We start from the raw sequence: 23,667 nt of genomic DNA, 5'->3' as shown, positions 1-23,667 counted from the left end.
GGACCTCAAACATTGTTTCCAACCTTTACCACGAGCGCAGGTCAAATCGACTGCTTGATTGAATTTTTTGTTTATTTCTCGTTTTATACTTGTATATCGAGGAAATTTTTACTGAATAAGATATATAATATTAAACATTTAAATAAAATTTTACATTATAATTTTCGATACAGGTTGTTGCATTATTTCTTCTTTACAAAAATTTACAATTGCTTTAAAACTTATTGTCGGCAGACCCTAATAACGTGCCTGAGAAATTTGACTCAGAATCAATCTTTGAGCTGAGCATGAAATGCAAATCAATTATTACTCTAAGGTTAGTTGAGGTTTGCGCGGAATCGAGATAAGTTCAGCTATACTACGTTTCCGCGTTTTAATCCAAACAAACGATTGAAACATGTTTTCGATCGCCGGTGTTATCATCACCATCACCGTCTGTTCGTTATTTTCTGCTCAAACTGTGAACGGCCGTAAGTGAAACAAAATTGCATTGAACAAAAAAAAAAACAAACAATAAAAAATGATGAAAACAAAAATTATATATAAAAAAAACGTATAATCAGTTATAAAAATGTTTGATTCAATTCATAGAATATGAAAGTGAGTGCCGCCTACCGAATGGCCAAACCGGCCAATGCATGCCGGTTAGATCATGCAAACCCACCTTTGACATCTTGAATAGGGCCCTTTTGGAGAAGCGAATGATGACCCCACCTGAAATTGTACAATTGCAGTCCTTTTATTGTGGAACCTTTTCCAATGTGGTAAGAGACAAAACATTGACACCAAATTTATTCAGGCTAAAATTATGATAAAGTGGTTTTATTTAGTAATGCATTTATTTTTAAATACTGTTTTATTTGTCTTCAATGATATTCTAGTTATCTTTAGAGTCCATAATGGTTTTGATTGCTTTTATAATTGATTTATTTTTAATTTGCGTATCAAGACTGTGTGTGCTTTAATTAAGTCGAATACAATCGAATTCTACTTAAAACAAATAAAAAGGTGTTAAGTTCGGCCCGGCCGAACTTTGGATACCCACCCCCTTCGGTATATATGTAAACCACCTTTCGTCAAAATCTGAGGAAAAATGTATACCTTATGCCCCATACCAGCTATATCGAAATATGTTCCGATTTGGACTAAATACTAATAAGTACAAGTCATTGTTCAATTGTGCATAACAAAATATTGATCTTTTTAGAAGCTATATCTAAAAATAAACCGATCTGAACCATATACGAAACGGATGTCGAAAAGCCTAACATAAGACACTGTGTCAAATTTCAGTGAATTCGGATTATAAATGCGCCTTTTATGGGGCCAAGACTTTAAATCAAGATATCGGTCTATATGGCAGCTATATCCAAATCTGAACCGATTTGGATCATATTGCACAAAAATGTCGAAGAGCCTAACACAATTCACTGCCCCAAATTTCGGCGAAATCGGACAATAAATGCGCCTTTTATGGCCCCAAAACCTTAAATCGAGAGATCGGTCTACACGGTCGCTATATCTAAATCTGGACCGATCTAGGCCAAATTGCAGAAATATGTCGAAGGGCTTAACTTAACTCACTGTCCCAAATTTCGCCGATATCGGACAGTAAATGCGCCCTTTATGGGTTCAAAGCCTTAAATCGAGAGATCGGTCTATATGGCAGCTATATTCAAATCTGAACCGATCTGGCCCAAATTGCGTAAGGATGTCGAAGGTCCTAACACAACCCGATGTCCCAAATTTCGGCGACATCGGACAATAAATGCGCCTTTTATGGGTTCAAAACCTAAAATCGAGAGATCGGTCTATATGGCAGCTATATCCGAATCTGGACCGATCTGGCAAAATTGCCGATCAAATTGCAAAAGGATGTCGAAGGTCCTAACACAACTCACTGTTCCAAATTTTGACGGAATCGGACAATAATTGGGCCTTTTATGGGTTAAAAGCCTTAAATCCAGAGATCGGTCTATATGGCAGCTATAGACGAATCTGGACTGATCTCGGCCATATTGCAGAAGAATGTCGAGATGCTTAATTTAACTCACTGTCCTTACTATTGGCGACATCGGACAATAAATGTGTCTTTTTTGGACCCAAAGCCTTAAATCGGGAGATCGGTCTATATGGCAGTTATAACCAGATCTGGACCAAATTGAAGAACGATATCTAAGGACCTAACACAACTCACTGTCCCAAATTTTGGCAAAATAGGAAAATAAATGCACCTTTTATAGGCGCAAGACCTTAAATCGAGAGATCGGTTTATAGGGCAGCTATATCCAAATCTGAACCGATCTGGGCCAAATTGAAGAAAGATGTCGAAGGGCCTAACACAACTCTCTGTCCTGAATTTCAGCTATATGGGATAATAAATGTGGCTAATAAATAAATAATAAAAAAATAAATGTGGCCTAAGACCCTAAATCGGCGGATCGATCTATATGGCAGCTATATCCAAATCTGGACCTATCTGAGCCAAATTGAAGGAGGATGTCGAGTGGCCTAACAAAACTCAATGATCCAAATTTCAGCAAATTCGGATAATAAATGTGGCTTTTATGGGCCTAAGACCCAAAATCGGAGGATCGGTCTATATGGGGGCTATATCAAGATATAGTCCATTTTCGAATTTAACCTGCTTATGGACAAAAAAACAATCTGTGCAAAATTTCAGCTCAATATCTCTATTTTTAAAGACTGTAGCTTGAAAGTGGAAAACTTGTAGTCACAGTTCGCAAAACTATAGAATTTTTTGGTCGTCGTGAAGCTGCTTGTCGGATCAAAATGCAGCAAAATTGTGGCAACTGCCCCATATGGACCACTTCCATCAGGAGACAACGATCCTACCAGTGCAAAGACAAAACTACATGCTGTCAAAGCAATTCCTTTTGGGCTGTTATCGCAGAGACCATCGAAATCACCATCATCCGCTCAGAAGCCTTAAGGTAGATCTACATGATCTAGAGCGTGAGGTTCAGCGCTACAAGAGAGAACCTCTAGATCAAGCAGCATATCAAGCGGGTCTAGACAACATTCAAGCAGACATGGTAGCAAAATGCAAATTTGCCCATGAAGATTCCATTAAGGAACTGTGGCAAATTCTCATAAATCAATGAGTGCTCTCCGATTCAATTTTAAGCTCATTGATAAGGGACCTCCTTTTTATAGCCGAGTCCGAACGGCGTGCCACAGAGCGACACCTCTTTGGGGAGATGGTTTTACATGGCAAAGTACCTCACAAATGTCGCCAGCATTAGAAGGGAATAACCACCGTTGAAAAGTTTCTGATGTTCCTGCCAGGATTCGAACCCAGGCGTTCAGTGTCATAGGCGGACATGTAAACCTCTGCGCTACAGTGGCCTCCCATATAAATAGCTACCGGGTGAATGTAGTCCTTGAAGAACTACTGCCTTCCATTGCACCTGAAGAAATTGAACTCCCCCGGCAAACCAGAGTATTTGTGTTTCAATTACGTTCCGGCATATGCAGCTGCCTCAACTCCTACAGAGCAAGAGAGATTGTTGCCGACGTGCAAGGTTTATGTTCCGATTGTCACCAGGGACCACACGTCCCGAAACAAGCCACCTGTTTAACTGCCCAGCCAGACCCACTCGACTCAGACCCAGATCCCACTGGGCGCACCCCATCTTAGTCGCAGAGTTCTTGGGCCTTAACACTCAACAGAATCAAGTACACGGAAGATAGAACACAACAAACTGCTAAAACAACAACAAAAACATCAACAAGACTTATAGTAGAGAAGTCTCTTTATTCTCAACATATGATTGTTTGGTGCAGTTTATGGTCAGGCGGGGTCATTGTACCTTACTTTTTCGAAAATGAGGTTGGATGAAAGATAAGGTGAACACCAACGGCTTAGCGTCGATAAAAGACATCAAAGAAAGAATTCGTGAGACAATCGAGGACATAGAGCAGAAGCTTGATATCATCCTGTAAACGTGGATGGGGGTATACTAATTTCGTCATTCTGTTTGTAACTCCTCGAAATATTCGTCCCCATAAAGTGTACATATTCTTGATCGCCATGACATTCTAAGTCGATCTAACCATGTCCGTCCGTTTGTCTGTCGAAAGCACGCTAACTTTCGAAGGAGTAAAGCTAGCCGCTTGAAATTTTGCACAAAAAACTTCTTATAAGCGTAAGTCGGTTGGGATTGTAAATGGGCCATATCGTTCCATATTTTGATATAGCTGCCATAGAAACCGATCTTGGATCTTGACTTCTTGAGTCACTAGAGGGCGCAATTTTTATCCGATTTGGCTGAAATTTTGCATGAGCTGTTTTGTTATGATTTCCAACAACTTTTTGAAGTGTGGTTCAAATCGGTTCATAACCTTATATAGCTGTCATATAAACCAATCTGGGGTCTTGACTTCTTCAGCCTCTATAGGGAGCAATTCTTACCTTATTTGGCTGAAATTTTGCATGATATGTTTTTTTATGACTTCTAATAACTGTGTCAGACCTGAGCCCCAAAAGCGGACTTCATATTTGTGTTCCTAGGGTCATTTAAAAGTATGCAAAAAATTAGATTTTTTTGGATGAAAAAAATTTCCACTTTCATAATGAGGCCAGAAATGTATATAGCAGCCCTCGTATTCAAAGCTAAGCCCGAGTTTTTACATGTTTTCCTTGAAAATATGCTTATTTTATAATATTTTTAACAAATTTGTCGTCAAGAAGAAAAATATTGAAACTTTCGATTGGAGCGAATATAAATTATTTGCCAGCCGTAGGTTGTTTCGGGAGTAGATATGTGTACAAATGATTTGTCAGTCAGGATAGCCTTAACTTCATAAAGTTTTTATTTTTTATTTTTTAGGTCCACGTTTGTTGCTCACCTTCTGATTTACAACTTAATCCCGATGCCATGGAGATATTAACTAAACAAAAATGTGGCATCATAACTACCGACAAAGTATCGTATGGTGTGGAGGCAGCTCTATTCGCTTTTCCTTGGATGGCTCTCCTGCTTTATAATGACACAAGAAATCCCCGCATATGCGGAGGTGCCTTGATTAGCGAACGTAAGTATAGGATGGGTTGTCAAATCACACCTTATATAGATATAGCTAACATATATGCCGTCTTAAGCCCAAAGACTTGAGTTATGACTTCCAACATCTATTCTTAGTATGATCCGAATCGGTCTACAAATAGGTATTGCTCCATATAAACCGATCCCCGGATTTGACTTCTTGACCTCTTAGAACACTCAATTTTCATCCGATTTGGCTGAAATTTGAAACAAAGACTTGAGTTATGACTTCCAACATCCATGCCAAGTATGATCCGAATCGGTCTACAAACAGGTATAGCCTCCATATAAACCGATCCCCGGATTTGATTTTTTGAGCGCCTGGAAGCCTCAATTTTCATCCGATTTTGCTGAAATTTGGAACAAGGACATGAGTTATGACTTCCAACATCCATTCTTAGTATGATCCGAATCGGTCTACAAACAGGTATAGCCCCATATAAACCGATCTCCGGATTTGACTTCTTGAGCCCCTGAAAGCCTCAATTTTCATCCGATTTGGCTGAAATTTGGAACAAAGACTTGAGTTATGACTTCCAACATCCATGCCAAGTATGATCCGAAACGGTCTACAAACAGGTATAGCCCCATATAAACCGATCCCCGGATTTTACATCTTGAGGCCTTAGAAGCCTCAATTTCCTCAATTTTCAAACCTATCTTATGACTTACAACATCAGTGCCAAGTTTTATCCGAATCGATCAATATGGTGATATAGCCCCCTAAGTACCGATATTCCGATATGACTTCTTGATACCAAAATAGTTCAAATACAAACTCACTTAATAAGGGTATATTTTTAGCGGAATCCATGGTGGTGGTTACCCTATATTCGGCCCGGCGCTTTTACTTGTTTATTGTTTATTTGCATACCCTCCACCATAGGATGGGGGTATACTAATTTCGTCATTCCATTTGTAACAGCTCTAATTATAAAGGGTGATTTTTTTGAGGTTAGGATTTTCATGCATTAGTATTTGACAGATCACGTGGGATTTCAGACATGGTGTCAAAGAGAAAGATGCTCAGTATGCTTTGACATTTCATCATGAATAGACTTACTAACGAGCAACGCTTGCAAATCATTGAATTTTATTACCAAAATCAGTGTTCGGTTCGAAATGTGTTCATTCACCGTTCAGCGATGAGGCTCATTTCTGGTTGAATGGCTACGTAAATAAGCAAAATTGCCGCATTTGGAGTGAAGAGCAACCAGAAGCCGTTCAAGAACTGCCCATGCATCCCGAAAAATGCACTGTTTGGTGTGGTTTGTACGCTGGTGGAATCATTGGACCGTATTTTTTCAAAGATGCTGTTGGACGCAACGTTACGGTGAATGAACACATTTCGAACCGAACACTGATTTTGGTAATAAAATTCAATGATTTGCAAGCGTTGCTCGTTAGTAAGTCTATTCATGATGAAATGTCAAAGCATACTGAGCATCTTTCTCTTTGACACCATGTCTGAAATCCCACGTGATCTGTCAAATACTAATGCATGAAAATCCTAACCTCAAAAAAATCACCCTTTACGTCCAATACCCCATAAATGTCCGTCCGTCCATCTGTCTGTCGAAAGCACTCTCGAAGGAGTAAAGCTAGAAGCTTGAAATTTTGCACAAGTACTTCTGTAGGTCAGTTGGGACTGTGAATAGGCCAAATCCGTCCATGTTTTGATATAGCTGCCATGTAAACCGATCAGGGTCTTTATTTATTGAGCTTTTAAGGGACGAAATTCTTTTCCGATTTAACTGAAATTTTACACGTGGTGTTTTGGTATGACTTCCAACAAATGTGCCAAGTATGATCCAAATCAGTTTATAACCTGATATAGCCACCATAAAACCGATCTCCCGATTAGACTTCTTGGGCTTCTAGAGGGCGAAATTGTTAACCAATTTGGTTGAAATTTTGCACATTTTGTTTTAGCATGACTTCCAACAACTGTTCCAAGTATGGTCTTAATCGGCTGATAACCTGATATAGCTGCCATATAAACCGATCTCCCAATTTAACTTCTGATTCTCTGGTGGGCGCAATGATATACCTGAAATTTTAGAGGTGGTGTTTTTCTAGGAATTGTAACAGCCAAGTACGGTCCATATCGGTCAATAACTTGATACAGCTCATATATTTTTGAAAAAGTCATACAAAGAACTTGACAAATCCTTGACGATCCATGGTGGAGGGTAGAGATGTGCGCGTGAGTGAAATTTTTTTTTTCACTCACGCTCACGAGAACAGCATGTTACTCACGCACGACTTTTTTATGTGTATTCAAGTTCACGCACGCTCATGAGAGAAAAATTTTACTCACGCACGACTCATACAGCATTAGAAAGTACCATGAAAGTACCGTAAACAGCTGAGTACAATTTTTTCTTTCGAAGTGCTCCATCTGTCAACGAGTTTTGGTTGTGTGTGTGTATTATAGTTAAGAACCATAACACACAAATAACGAAAAATGGCGCGAACTAATAGGCATACTCAAAATCAGAGTTGCACTCATCACTGGTTTTGACAGATGGTGCACTCAATATTTTGTTGTTGGGCGACTGTCACTGCCTGTAAATGAATATATCTTGAGAAAGTACGAATGTATGTTAATGTATAAAATGTATCAGTCCTGCATAACCGCTTCTTTGCCTTTTTCATTAGTATGCATCTATAGACAGATACGTACGTTTAAGTACCGTAGGGTTTGAGAGCTTTGAGAATAATACAGTTTAGTAGTGATTTTTTTGTGAGTCGTGATCGTTTCGTGAGTTTCCCCTAAGTGCACGATAACATTTCTGAATTTGGATATCCTCGCGAATCACGTGACTCACAGCTCACGTGCACATCACTATTGCAGGGTATATAAGATTCGGCCCAGCCTAACGTAGCAGCCTTTTACTTGGTGATTTTTTTGTTGCTAATTAAAAATAATAATTATTTTTTTTTTTAATTTACCTAGAATACGTACTAACAGCGGCGCATTGTATTCGTGACGATTTATATCAAGTGCGTTTGGGTGAGCATCGTATTAGCACCGAAAAGGATTGCATACGGAATGGCACGCTTTGTGCTCCACCTGTAGAAAATGTCGGAATAGAAGCCATTATAAAACACCATAACTATGCGAAGTTGTCACATGACATCGCTCTGCTAAGACTGGATAGAAAAATTGCACCACAAAGTAAGTAAGAGAAAAAAAAAAAACACATCATCAATTGTTTTGCATACAAAATACTCCGTCCAATTTACTTAAAAACAATAAATATCCTTCCATAATCCATAATTATGATACTTGATATGGGTATAATCCGGATACACTAATAGAAAGGCCACTTGCGAAAACATAAAGTGGATAGGCCCCATAAACATCATAACGGATGTCAAATCAGCCAATTGAAAATGTCATCAAATAGGAGAAAACATAAACAAAGAAAGAATGTAAAAAGAGAACAAGTTGACATCCTAAATGCCAAGTACCGTCAAAAATTAAAAAACTTGTATGTCGGCTGATCGCTTGGCTTAACCTTATTCAGTGAATCCTGGGGTATAATTAAGCCTTTTTTAAAAATACAAAAAAATCTTGACATAAAAATTTTATTGTTTTCCCATTGCAGTGCATATAAAGCCCATCTGTTTACCCATATATGATGATTTGAGAACACGGAGCCATGAATACTATGTGATATCTGGATGGGGTCGAACACACAATGGTTAGTTCTACTCTAAGTAGCAGCGTTGACTAACAGAAGGTCACGTCAAATGCCAATAACAAAAAGTGAAAAGGTCCCATGAACATTGAGAATGTCAAAAAGTGCCGATAGGAAATTCCACAAATGGTGGAAAACAAACAATGAATGTGAACAAAGAACACGACGGCAGTTTAAACAGCAAAAAATCACAATAAAAAATCAGACGTTTACAAACGGGTAGAGACAACTATTTGATATAATTAGAGCTAAGGTGTTAATGAGACTATTTGCAAAATTGTAAGGCCCTAGATGGTCGAGTGCCTTTTGGCAGGCCTTTAAATTTGGCCACCTAGGCCTTTGGAAAATCTGTTTAGGTTACCAAATGTTCATTTGTGGACCTTTACCAAAACACATTTTTAAACCCACCACCGAAGGATATGGGGTATATTCATTTAGTCATTCTTTTTGCAACACATCGAAATATCAATTTCCGACCCTACAAAGTATATATAATTCGGATCGTCATAAAATTCTAAGACGATTTAACGATGTGCGTGTATCTCTCCATCTACCCGTCTGTCCGTCCGTCTGTTGTAATCACTCTAAAGCCTTCAAAAATTGAGATATTGAGCTGAAATTTGGCACAAATACGTTTTTTGATGCAAGCTGGATAAGTTCTTGAACAGGCCAAATCGGACCATATTTGGATATAGCTGCTATATAGACCGATTTTCCGATAAAGGGTCTAATGCCCCTATATACTTTATTTTTTATCCGATTTCGCTGAAATTTGAATCAATGAGTAGCTTAAAACTTCCCGACATCTGATCCAAATATAATTCAGATCGGACTATATTTAGATATAGCTGCCACATAGACCGATCTGCCGATAAAGGGTCTAATGCCCATAAATCCTTTAGTTTTTATTCAATTTCGCTGGAATTTGAAACAGTGAGTAGCTTAAGGTTTCCCGACATCTGACCCAAATATGGTCCAGGTCGGACTATATTTAGATATAGCTGCCATATATACGGATCTGCCAGTAAAGGGGTTGAAGTCCATAAAAGCTTTTTTTATTACCCGATTTCGCTGAAATTTTAAACAGTGGGTTAATGTAAGCCTCCCGATATGCGACATTAATATGGTTCAGATCGTACTATATCTAGATAAAGCTGTCATATAGACCAATCTGCCGATAAGGGTCTGAAGCCCATAAAATCGGGAGATCGATTAAGGGTCTAAATCCCATAAAAGCTTTATTTTTTTTAACGATTTCGGACTCAAACAACAACTCAACATAGGACTCAAATATGGCTCAGTTTAGACTATATTTAGATATAGCCGTCATATAGACCGATCTCCCGATAAAGGGTCTGCAGCCCAAAAAAGCTTTATTTATTATCCAATTTCGTTGAAATTTGAAACAATAGATTATTTTAAGAATCCCGATAGCTGATATAAACATTGATTAAATCGGACTATATTTAGATATAGCCGCCATATAGACCGATCTGCCGATAAAGGGCTTGAAGTCCATAAAAGCTTTGTTTAATATCCGATTTCGCTGAAATTTGAAACAGTGAGATATTTTGAGCCTCCCGATATTCGAGCTTAATATGGTTAGGGTCGGACTACATTTAGATATAGCTGCCATATACACGGATCTGCCGATAAAGGGTCTGAAGCCCATAAAAGCTTTATTTTTTATCCGATTTCGCTGAAATTCGAAACAGTAAGTAGTTTTAGGCCACCCGCCATCTGACCCTAAATATGGTTCTGATCAGACTGTATTTAGATATAGCTGTCATATGGACCGATATGCCGATTAAGGGTCTGAAGCTCATAAAAGCTTTATTTATTACCTGATTTTGTTGAAACACAAAATTCGACAGTGGCTTATATTATTAGACCACGCAATGTCCGTGCCGAATTTGAGTGCATAAGTTATCCAATTTTCACCATATTGTGGCGAAAGGGGGTTTAAATACATACCCAAGGTGGTGGGTATCCAAAGTTCAGCCCGGCCGAAATTAATGCCTTTTTACTTGTTTCTTTTCAGAAATTTCTTTTTGTTCTTCTATTTATTGACTATTTTTCTTTTCCTTTTAAGCTCCCATGTCTGATGTTTTAATGGCAGCTTTGGTACCTCTGGTAGAACGTTCAGAATGTCAAACAATTTTGTCGCGATATAAACTTCGTCGCATGCTCTCCAATGGCCACATTTGTGCTGGCAATCAGAATTTAATCGATGTTTGTAAGGGAGATTCTGGCGGTCCCTTGGGTTTTAAGGATAATTATGGTGGTCGCATACGTTTCGTCATGTACGGTGTGGTCAGTTTCGGAGTAGATTTATGCGGTTTGGGTGATGCTCCCAATGTCTACACTAATGTTTCAAATGTTATGCAATGGATTTCCGATAATATCACCAATTGAAGTGCTAAATTGTTTATATACTATGTGCGTAAAATAAGTCAATATAATCCTTAAATGTAAAGTGCTAAACTAAGAATATTTAATTTTTAAAATAAATACGGGTAGCTGACACAAAGTGTTACCAAGTTCATATTGGTATATCTGTCAAACAAGAAATGACATTTATATGATAATTGTTTTTCTTTAAGGTCATTATTTTGTCTTTGCCGGCAGAAGTATTTGCTTTTACTTAGAAGGAAAGTTACAGCTGTTGGAGTTCAAGCAAAAATTGTGATTGCATAATATTTGGTTGGAAAATTACAAGCGGCTATTGTCGGCGAACTCAAACACCTAAAAGTGGACAAAATGTTTGTGTATCGCTCCATAAAATGTTACAATGATACTGGTACGTAGCCAAAAGCCATGGCGGTGGCCCATAAAAAAACTACAACAACACCTTTCGGAGAGTGAAGGTCTGAATCCACCAAGGCCTTGGTGGCAATCAAATGGATCTGAAAATGTTGTATGTCGTGAAAGGATACAACATATATTGAGATACCAGCTCAAAGTACACAAATTTATACCAAAAAAAGTTTGACTCAAGGGAGCAAAAGTGGTGTATTTTCAAAAATTGTGTTCTCTGATGAAAAAATTTTCCCAATTGAGCTATTCGTAATCTCAACAAAATTATCGCGTTTACTTAAGCGGGCACACATATGAGAATTTGAGTCTACGAACAGTCATCTGAAGTAATTTTTCATTTCAAGCTGTTACCGTCAATGCACAAAGGTACACTAATGGAAAAAGGACGTTACTTTGCCAATACTGGCTGATATTATATTGGGTTGCCCAAAAAGTAATTGAGGATTTTTTAAAAGAAAGTAAATGCATTTTTAATAAAACTTAGAATGAACTTTAATCAAATATACTTTTTTACACTTTTTTTCTAAAGCAAGCTAAAAGAAACAGCTGATAACTGACAGAAGAAAGAATGTAATTACAGAGTCATAAGCTGTGAAAAAATTTGTCAACGCCGACTATATGAAAAATCCGCATTTACTTCTTGGGCAACCCAATATTATTCGTGTTATTGGAAATCAATGGATATGGAATCAATTGCTTAATACAAAGAATCAAGGTTGGTCACAGTGTAACATTATTTTTTGTAATTATTTAATTCTAACTATTAATATAAATAATCGAAATAAAATATAATTTTTAATGGATTTTATAACCTCCACCATAGGATGGGGGCATACTTATTTCGTCATTCCATTTGTAACTTCTCGAAATATCGATTGCGACCCCATAAATGGATTGTCTCGACATTCTGAGTCTATCTAGTCATGTCCGTTCGCCCGTCCGTCTCTCGAAATCACGATAGCGGTCGAACGCGTAATGCTAGACGCCTTCTTATTGATGTAGGTAGTTGGGGACTGCAAATGGGATGTATCGGTTCAGATTTGGATATAGCCCCCATATAAACAGATCCCCCTTAAGTCTCTAGAACACTTAGTTGTCATCCGATTTGGCTAAAATTTGAAACAAAGACTTGAGTTGTGACTTCCAATGTCGAAGCCAAGTATGATCCGAATCGGTCTAGAAACAGATATAACCTCCATATAAACCGTTTCTCAGATTTCTTGAGACTTCTTGACTTCTTCTTCAGACTTCTTGAGCCCTTAGAAGCCTCAATCTTCATTCGATTTGGCTGAAATTTGGAACAAAGACTTGAGTTATGACTTCCAATATCGAAGCCAAGTATGATCCGAATCTGTCTATAAACAGATATAGCCTCCGTATAAACAGATCCTCAGAATTGATTCTTTAGCCCTTAGAATCCTGAATTTTCATCCGATTTGGCTGAAACATCCATGCTAAGTATTATCCGAATCAGTCCATTAACAGATATAGCCCATTTATACACCGATCCCCAAATTTTACTTCTTCGGGAATAAGAATCCTAAATTTTCACCTGATTTGGCCCGAAACCCAATCTTATGACTTACAACATCAGTGCCAAGTTTTATCCGAATTGCTCAATGAATTGCCATATGACTTTTTGAAACCAAAATAATTCAAATACAAACGGTTAATTAGGGTACATTTTTAACGGAATGCATGGTGGTGGGATTCGGCCCGGACGAACTTAGCAAGCTTTTACTAGATAATTTTTTTTGCACTCCCACCATAGGATGAGAGGCATACTAATTCGTCATTCCGTTTTTAACACCTTGAAACATGCGACTAAGACCACATAAAGTATATATTGGGCTTTATTTTGGTTCATTAGGGATGGAATATTTAATAACGGTTTGGTACTAAAACCCATAATGGTGTGGTACTGTTTGTAACCATTAACAGATTGGTGTTAAAACCAAAGCCAGTTTGGTAATAAGGCTAGTACCAAATGGTACTCATCCTTTTATTGCAAATTGCAAATTGTGCCCATGAACATTCCACTAAGGAACAGGGGCAAACTTCTCACATATCACATGAGTGCAGTCCGATTCAAGTTCAAGCTCAATGATAAGGGGCCTCCATTTTATCCTTTTATAATTCATCCAAAGTACGCGGGATTGCTTTGCTACAATATGGTGTTGCTTTATTAACAATACCGTATGGTATAGAAATGAGGACGTTTGATATGAAATTTTCTCTGGGTGTATAGAATTGAAAAAAACTAGTAAAAAATATGCCAACGGAGAACGGATGGAGATAACTCTTTGAAATTGTTACAGCTATTATCGAGATCATGTGAAGAATTTCAAGGCCTTACATGGTCTGGGCGACTCTTGGCAAGGTGCTAAAGTTAGTCACCTTCAAAATTCTTTTTTTGATGGATAGCGCTAAAAAATCTTTTGAGCCCTTCATCCGATTTGGCTGAAATTTGAAACAAAGAATTTTGTTATGACTTTTAACATCCATGCAAAGTATGATTTGTATCAGTCAATAAACAGATATAGCCCCCATATACATTCTTAGCACGCTTTTACTTATTTTATTTTGGATCTTAAGGGATTGTATATTCAATATCGTTTTGGTACTAAAACCCATAACGGTAGTACAACCATTAACAGATTGGTGTTAAAACCAAAACCAGTGTGGTAATAAGGCTAGTACCAAACGGTACTAATCCATTTATAATTTATCCAAACCATGATGGAAAGCGCTAAAAAATCTCTTGGGGAAATGTGGCAACTTTCCGAAAACTAAATATCGTCTGAACTGAACCATATTTGGTGCGGACACCGGGAGGATTAAAACAACTCACTGTTTCAAATTTCAGCGAAATCGGGAAGTCAATAAAGTTTTTCATCGGCAGATTGAGCTATATGGCAGCTATATCCAAATATAGTTCGATTTGAACCATATTTAAGTTGGATGTAGGGAGGCTTAAAACAACTTACGATTTCAAAGTTCAGCGAAGTCAGGTAGTATATAAAGCTTTTATGGGCTTCAGACCCTTAATAAGCAGATCAATTTGTATGGCAGCTATATCTAAATACAGTTCGATCTGAACCATATTTAGTGCGGATTTCGGGAGTCTTAATACAAATCACTGGTTCAAATTTCGAAACCGGATAATAAATGCGACTTCTATAGCTCCTAGACCATAAGTCGGGAGATCGGTCTTGAGGGGCCTAACACAGTTCAATGTGCCCAATTTCGGTGAAATCGGATAATAATACGCTTTTTACAGACCCAAGACTATAAATCATGAGATCGGTATCGGCAAATATAGTATGATCTACACTATATTCAGGATGTTGTTTTTGTAGCAACATTTTCAAGTGGAGGTGGCGATTCTCGTCAAGGTCATGTAGGCGAGCAAGCTCGTTCCGGTCCAAAGGACCGATTGCCGCGGGAGCAGGTTGGCCATTGGTTATTTAAAGGCGCCAATAACTCGCCTTGTCATATCGATCATCATATTCACTCAGTACTTCTGCATGAGCTGGTACCGCCCTTTCTCTCACTGAGACTGGCGCCGCCATATAAACAGATTTCTCGATTCGATTTCTTGAGCCTCTAGAGGGCACAACAACTGTGTCAAGTATGATCTAAATTAGTTCATAACCAGATATAGCTGCCATAGAAACCGAGCTTCTGGAGAACGCAATTATTACTCTATTTGCCAGACATTTTTGGGCGGTGGTATTTTTATGACTTCTAATAGCCATGAAAAGTACGGTCCATATCGGTCAATAGCTCACATATATTTGAAAAAGTCATTCAAAGAACTAGACAAATGCAATCGATGGCGGAGGGTATAATAGATTCGGCCCGGCCGAAAATAGAATGTTTTTATTTGTTTGACTCTATAGTCTGTAAACCCCCAGTGATTTTTTAAAACTTTCACCATATTTATACCCCACACCAGTACTGTGGTACAGGGTATTATAACTTTGTGCATATGTTTGCAACACGTAGAAGGAGCAGAGCTGCATTGATAAGTATACCGATCGGCTTAGAATCTCTTCAGCCCTTGATACCGCTGATTGGCCGCGACTGCCGTTGCAGCTACTCCGTTTGGAGCATTCCAATATCCGCAACCTATGGACGCGCCCATTAGCTTGCAGCTTAGCTTCTCGTGACAGCAATGAACACCACACAGATCGGACCTCTATGTACCAGCCTGTGTGGTGCTCACAGCTATCCTGTGCCGGGAAAGGGATGTGTAGGGTCTAATGCAACTAAACTTCAGCGAAATCGGATAACAAATGGGTCTTTTATGGGTGCAAGAACTTAAATAGGGCGATGGGTATTGATGACCGCTATATTCACAACATATCCTGATCTAGGCCATATTGAACAGGGATGTTGAAAAAGGGATAAAGCTAAGAAGGCATTTCAATCCGAACCTGACGTTACGCTCATAAGGCAAAAGTAAATTTTGCCCATGAACATTCCACTAAGAAACAGGAGCAAACTTCTCACATATCAATGAGTGTAGTCCGATTCAAGTTTAAGCTCAATGATAAAGGACCTCCTTTTTATAGCCAAGTCCGAACGGCGACACCTCTTTGGAGATAGGTTTTACATGGCATAGTACCTCACAAAAGTTGCCAGCATTAGGAGGGGAAAACCACCGCTGAAAATTTTTTCTGATGGTCTCGCCAGGATTCGAACCCAGGAGGAAGATACGGGGAAGACCAAAATTCCGAGCGAAACACCAAGTGGAAAAAGACATCTCGAAACTTGGTATCAGAAATCAAGCACTGCAGAAGATCGAGGCGTTTGGAAATCTTTTCTGAGTTTGGCAAGTTGAAACAACGTTCTTTAATAGCCATCTTAGTGAGTAGGTATGTCAGTCCTGTTGCAATTTAAGTTCCGCTTGCTGTTCAATGTTTTTAATTAATTATATTAACTTAAATTGTTTGCTGCATTGAGAGAGAAAATAAAAGCCGGTTTACAATTAGCTTGGATAGGCTCTACTTCTCCCATAGAATACAAGTAAGTAAAATTGAGTATATAAAGCAAACAAATAATAATTTTAATTTTTAAAATGTTAATGCAAAAAAAACTCTCCGTGGTTAGTTGTGGCTCTCGTATTTAATTTTTGTACCCTCCACCATAAGATGGGGGTATACTAATTTCGTCATTCTGTTTGTAACTCCTCGAAATATTCGTCATTTTCGAGGAGTTTATGTCGATCTAGCCATGTCCGTCCGTCCGTCCGTCTGTCTGTCCGTCCGTCTGTCCGTCCGTCTGTCTGTCTGTCCGTCCGTCTGTCGGTCCGTCTGTCCGTCTGTCCGTCCGTCTGTCCGTCCGTCTGTCCGTCTGTCTGTCCGTTTGTCCGTCTGTCCGCCTATCCGTCCGTCCGTCTGTCACGCTAACTTTCGAAGAAGTAAAGCTAGCCGCTTGAAATTTTGCACAAATACTTCTTATTAGTGTAGGTAGGTTGGGATTGTAAATGGGCTTTATCGGTCCACGTTTTGAAAAAGCTGCCATATAAACCGATCTGGGATCTAGTCTTCTTCAGCCACTAGAGGGCACAATTATTATCCGATTTTGCTGAAATTTTGCATGAGGTGTTTTATTATGACTTCCAATAACTGTGGTAAGTATGGTTCAAATCGGTCCATAACCTGATATAGCTGTCATATAAACCTATATGGGGTCTTGACTTCTTGAGCGTCTAGAGAGCGCAATTCCTATCTGATTTGGCTGAAATTTTGCACAACGTACTTTGTTATGACTTCCAACAACTGTGTTAAGAATAGTTCAAATCGGTTCATAACCTGATATAGCTGCCATATAAACCGATCTGGGGTCTTGACTTCTTGAGCCACTAGATGGCGCAATTATTATCCAATGTGGCTGAAATTTTGCATAAGGTGTTTTGTTATGACTTTCAACAGATGTGCTAAGTATGGTTCAAGTCGGTCCATATCCTGGTATAGCTGTCATATAAACCGATCTGGGGTCTTTGACTTCTTCAGCCACTAGAGGGCGCAATTATTATCCAATGTGGCTGAAATTCGGCACAAGGTGTTTTGTTATGACTTTCAATAGATGTGCTAAGTATGGTTCAAGTCGGTCCATATCCTGGTATAGCTGCCATATAAACCGATCTGGGGTCTTGACTTCTTCAGCCACTAGAGGGCGCATTTATTATCCAATGTGGCTGAAATTTTGCATAATGTGTTTTGTTATAACTTTCAATAGATGTGCTAAGTATGGTTCAAGTCGGTCCATATCCTGGTTTAGCTGCCATATAGACCGATCTGGGGTCTTGACTTCTTGAGCCACTAGAGGACGCAATTATTATCCAATGTGGCTGAAATTTTGCATAATGTGTTTTGTTATGACTTTCAATAGATGTGCTAAGTATGGTTCAAGTCGGTCCATATCCTGGTTTAGCTGCCATATAGACCAATCTGGGGTCTTGACTTCTTGAGCCACTAGAGGGCGCAATTATTATCCAATGTGGCTGAAATTTTGTACAACGGCTTCTCCCATGACCTTTAACATACGTGTCGAATATGGTATGATTCGGTTTATAGCCTAATACAGCTCCCCTATAAACCGATCTCCCGATTTTACTTCTTGAGCCCCTACAAGGCGCAATTATTACTAGATTTGGCTAAAATTATACACAATGACTTCTACTATGGTCTCCAAAATTCATTACAATTATAGTCAAAAATGAGCCATAACTTGATATTGTTCCAATAACATTGAGAATTTTTTTTCTTTTATCCTTTGTTTGCCTAAAAAGAGATATCGTGGAAAGAGCTGGACAAACGCGAACCATGGTGGAGGGTATATAAGATTCGGCCCGGTCGAACTTAGCACGCTTTTACTTGTTTTTTTTTGCCATGGACCTATTATCATTACCAGAACCAAACAAGTAGCTCATCTCGTTTGAGTGTTAGCATAATGAGTGTGTAAAAAATAACCTCTTTTCCTTATATTTATAAAATTCATTGAGTCTCTTGTGATTTCCATTGAGTCAGCTTTTAAACAACAAATCAATCAGTCTTACGCGAAACACTCAACGTTCAAGATCAGCAGCAAGTGCTTGTTTCCCAGTAGTGATTAAAAGCAAAAAGTTATTTAATAAATTTGCCTTTTGAGTTCAAAGAAAATATTTTATCATGATCTTTAGAATAAAAATAATTGTATTTGGGAATCGTTAATAAACAAAATTGTGTAAAAAAAAAAACAAAAAAAGAAACGAATCACAGATAACGTTTAAAAATGTCAACTTTCACCATACTGGACTGGTAGACAATAATTGCTAGAGAAAAATAATCCAATCGGGTTTTAATCAAGATTGTCTACAGTATTGAATTTTCATCATCTTAACTGTGGCAAGAAATTTAAAGCTCTATGTACAAATCAGCATCAAAATATGCACTTAAACTGCCTACCGTTCTACTAAAACTTTCTATGAACATAAGACCAAGTACATAAAAAATTATAATAATTATTTGATCTTGTCATTTGTAACACCATAAAATATGGAACTGTCATCCTACAAAGTGTAAAAAGCCTTCATCACCTTGACTTCAAAGACATTCTGGCCTTATCCGTGAGTCAGTCAGTCCGTCTTTAAAAATCAAAACTAACTGCCTAATCTGCATATGTAACGTGATTGACATAACTTGACATTTGGGGATCCGTGTTGGAGGGTATATAATAATCAGCCCATACGGACACAACCTTGTTAAGGCTATAGCTTGATTACAAGAACACATGGTTTTTATGGATCTAGGGACTCACACTTGTTGGACTCTCATGGTTTTTGAATGGAAACTGGCGATTGGTTTTGTGCATGTCAATTTTAGCTCATAGTTTTGCATATCCGCTTTCTCAGCAAAGCGTTGGATGACATCGAAAGAGTTTTGAGTTGCGATTATTCACTCACTAATGCTGATTTCAGCTCAGCTTCGTAAGACTTTAGAAGGGGAAACACCTGTTCATTGAGCTAAAGTTGAAACGAAGAGCATTCATTCCGTCAGTTCGAATAACTACCGCTGAAAAATTTGCTGGTGCTTTCATCGACTTAAGCTCAATGAACAGGGGTTTCCCCTTCTAAAGTCTTACGAAGCTATTGCAGCAGTCGTTCTGCTATTATAGCATAAGTTCTGCAATTTCAGAGCAGCAGCTGAAAAGTCTGTTGTTTGCTGAAAACGACTGCTGCTTAATTATGAAGGAGATGTTAGAAGAAACAAGTAAAAGCATGCTAAGTTCAGACGGGCCGAATCATTGGAACCCACCACCATGAATTCTGCTAAAATATGGGACTATATCTGGTTATAGACCGAATTAAATGTACTTGGCGCAGTTGTTGATAAGAGTCATAACAGAAAACTATATATTTCAGCCAAATCGGATGAAAATCGCGGCTTGTAAGGGCTCAAGAAGTAAAATCGGGAGATCGGTTTATATGGGAGCTATATCATGTTCTTGACTGATTTGAACCGTACTTGGTACAGTTGTTGGAAGTCAAAACGCAACACTGTGTGCAAAATTTCAGCGAAATCTGACAAAAATTATGGCTTCCATGGGCTAAAGTATTCAAATCGGGAGATCGGTTTATGTGGGAGCTATATCATGTTCTTGACCGATTTGAACCGTACTTGGTACAGTTGTTAAAAGTCATAACGCAGGACTATGTGCAAAATTTCAGCCAAATCGGACAACAATTGTGGCTTTCATGGGCTTAAGAAGTCAAATTGGGAGACCAGTTTATATGGGAGCTATATTAGGTTCTTGACCGATTTGAACCGTACTTGGTACAGTTGTTGGAAGTCATAACGCAGCACTATGTGCAAAATTTCAGCCTGACAAAAATTGTGGCTTCCATGGGTTCACGAAGTCAAATTGGGAGTTCGGTTCATATGGGAGCTATATCAGGGTTTTGACCGATATAGACCGTACTTTGCACAGTTGTTGAAAGTCATAACAAAGCAAAATTTCAGCCAAATCGGACAAAAATTGAGGCTTGTAAGGGCTCAAGAAGTCAAATCGGGAGATCGGTTTATGTGGGAGCTATATCAGGTTCCTGAACGATTTGGACCGTAAAAAATGCAAAATTTCAACACAATGCAAAAATTTTCAAATCGGGAGATCGGTTCATATGGGAGCTATATCAGGTTCTTTACCGATTTTGACCGTACTTGGCATAGTTGTTGCAAAATTTCAGAAAAATCGGACGAAAATTTTGGCTTCCAGGTGCCCAAGAAATCAAATCGGGAGATCGGTTTATATGGAAGCTATATCTAAATCTGAACCGATATGGCCCATTTGCAATCCCCAATGACCCTCATCAATATTAAATATCTGTGCAAAGTTTCAAGCGGTTAGCTTTACGCGTTCGACCGCTATCGTGATTTCAACAGACGGACGGACAAACATGGCTATTTCGAATCAGAACGTCGAGTCGATCAAGAATATATTGGGTTGCCCAAAAAGTAATTGAGGATTTTTTTAAAAGAAAGTAAATGCATTTTTAATAAAACTTAGAATGAACTTTAATCAAATATACTTTTTTTACACTTTTTTTCTAAAGCAAGCTAAAAGTAACAGCCGCAATTACTTTTTGGGCAACCCAATATATACTTTATGTGGGGTCTTAGACGAATATTTCGAGGTGTTACAAACGGAATGACTAGATTAGTATACCCCCATCCTATGGTGGTGGGCATAAAAATGCGAGCGAGCTCAGCCATGTTTCGAATTGTATACCAATGGATGGATCAGCAAATTGTTGTAAATGAAACGGCAGATTTTGTTTGCTGATTTAGCTGACCGAAATGTTTGCTAAAACAGCAGCCCTATGTTGCCGATAGTTGGCACGTCGGTTTATAGCTATATAAAAACATGGACCGATATGGTCATTTACAATCCCAACCGGAAGTATTTGTGCTAAATTGCAAGCGCTTAGCATAAGGGTTAGCACAAAGTCGAAAGTTAGCGTGGACATGGCTAGGTCGATTTAAAATATCATGACGATCAAGAATTTATACTCTATGGGGTCTTAGACCAGTATTTCGATGTGTTGCAAATGGAATGACAAAGTTTTTATACCTCAACCCTATGTTGGATGGTGTTATTCTCATCTGGGAAAAATATTTAAACAATTTAGCATTTCTTAACAGTTGGGTGTAAAATAGAAAAAAAGTGAAAACCGAAAACAACATGATTATATTATCAACGTTTGTACTCATCATAAGTCTGGTGTCCCAAAGTCTATGTGGTAAATATTCAACTCAGAGTTGCTTCAAATCCTAACATATCATTAATATAGTATCATTGACAATATATTTGCTAACACTATGATGCATATTTTTGTAGAACCCTCAAGCGTCTCACTTAAAGAGTCTCCTTGGCCGCTTTTTCAAGAGGTCATAAAGGGTGATTTTTTTGAGGTTAGGATTTTCATGCATTAGTATTTGACAGATCACGTGGGATTTCAGACATGGTGTCAAAGAGAAAGATGCTCAGTATGCTTTGACATTTCATCATGAATAGACTTACTAACGAGCAACGCTTGCAAATCATTGAATTTTATTACCAAAATCAGTGTTCGGTTCGAAATGTGTTCATTCACCTTAACGTTGCGTCCAACAGCATCTTTGAAAAAATACGGTCCAATGATTCCACCAGCGTACAAACCACACCAAACAGTGCATTTTTCGGGATGCATGGGCAGTTCTTGAACGGCTTCTGGTTGCTCTTCACTCCAAATGCGGCAATTTTGCTTATTTACGTAGCCATTCAACCAGAAATGAGCCTCATCGCTGAACAAAATTTGTCAAAATTTGAACACATTTCGAACCGAACACTGATTTTGGTAATAACATTCAATGATTTGCAAGCGTTGCTCGTTAGTAAGTCTATTCATGATGAAATGTCAAAGCATACTGAGCATCTTTCTCTTTGACACCATGTCTGAAATCCCACGTGATCTGTCAAATACTAATGCATGAAAATCCTAACCTCAAAAAAATCACCCTTTAGCTCCTTAAAATCGGGTTTATAGCTGACCAAGTAATTCTGTGTTTTATTCACTCCTATTTGCTTTTAGAATATGGATCAGAATGCAAAACACCCAATATTGGTGAGGGAATTTGTGTTCCCATTAGATCTTGCAAGCCGGCATACGATTATTTCACTCGACTAACTCAAACTGGTGGCAATATATCGGACAGTGAAAGGCTGCACATCCAAAATTTGCATTGTGGAACATTTAGAGGGGTCGTAAGTATAGTTTATAAATAAACAACAATTTAGAACAAGTAAAAGCGTGCTAAGCTCGGCCGGGCCGAATCTTATATACCCTCCACCATGGATCGCATTTATCGAATTCTTTTCCCGGCATCTCTTCTTAGGCAAAACAGGATATAAGGAAAGATTTGCTCTGCTATTAGAGCGATATCAAGATATGGTCCGGTTTGGACCACAATTAAATTTTATGTTGGAGACCTGTGTAAAATGTCAGCCAATTCGAATAAGAATTGCGCCATTTGGGGGCGCAAGAAGTAAAATAGAAAGATCGATTTATATAGGAGCTGTATCGGGCTATAGACCGATTCAGACCATAATACACACCTATGTTGATGGCCATGAGAGAATCCGTCGTACAAAATTTCAGGCAAATCGGATAATAATTGCGACCTCTAGAGGCTCAAGAAGTCAAGATCCCGGATCGGTTTATGTGACAGCTATATCAGGTAATGGACCGATTTGAACCATACTTGGCACAGTTGTTGAATATGATAACAAAACACGTCGTGCAAAATTTCATTCCAATCGGATAAGAATTGCGCCCTCTAAAGGCTCAAGAAGTGAAGACCCAAGATCGGTTTTTATGACAGCTATATCAGGTTATGAATCGATATAAACCATACTTGGCACAGTTGTTGGATATCATAACAAAATAAGTCGTGCAAAATTTAATTCCAATCGGATAAGAATTGCGCACTCTAGAGGCTCAAGAAGTCAACACCCAAGTTCAGTTTATATGGCAGCTATATTTGGTTATG

At 38.4% G+C, this 23,667-nt stretch overlaps 1 protein-coding gene across 1 annotated transcript in view; it reads left to right on the top strand.

The window, feature by feature from the left end:
• The first annotated feature begins 310 nt into the window (after positions 1–310).
• The window catches only part of LOC106087749 (uncharacterized), a 34,115-nt gene continuing 10,758 nt past the window's right edge, over positions 311–23,667 (top strand). The window contains exons 1-8 of the mRNA XM_059361409.1: positions 311–470; positions 592–764; positions 4,854–5,058; positions 8,029–8,250; positions 8,684–8,779; positions 10,869–11,187; positions 21,796–21,878; positions 22,710–22,882. Of these exons, the coding sequence (XP_059217392.1) occupies positions 398–470; positions 592–764; positions 4,854–5,058; positions 8,029–8,250; positions 8,684–8,779; positions 10,869–11,187; positions 21,796–21,878; positions 22,710–22,882 (1,344 nt within the window). The 5' untranslated portion in view covers positions 311–397. The remainder of the gene's footprint in view (positions 471–591; positions 765–4,853; positions 5,059–8,028; positions 8,251–8,683; positions 8,780–10,868; positions 11,188–21,795; positions 21,879–22,709; positions 22,883–23,667) is intronic.

Source organism: Stomoxys calcitrans, chromosome 2 (assembly GCF_963082655.1).
Source record: "Stomoxys calcitrans chromosome 2, idStoCalc2.1, whole genome shotgun sequence".
Classification (NCBI taxonomy): domain Eukaryota; kingdom Metazoa; phylum Arthropoda; class Insecta; order Diptera; family Muscidae; genus Stomoxys; species Stomoxys calcitrans.
The sequence above is the reverse complement of the archived record's forward strand: the minus strand, read 5'-3'. Positions and strand labels throughout refer to the sequence as shown.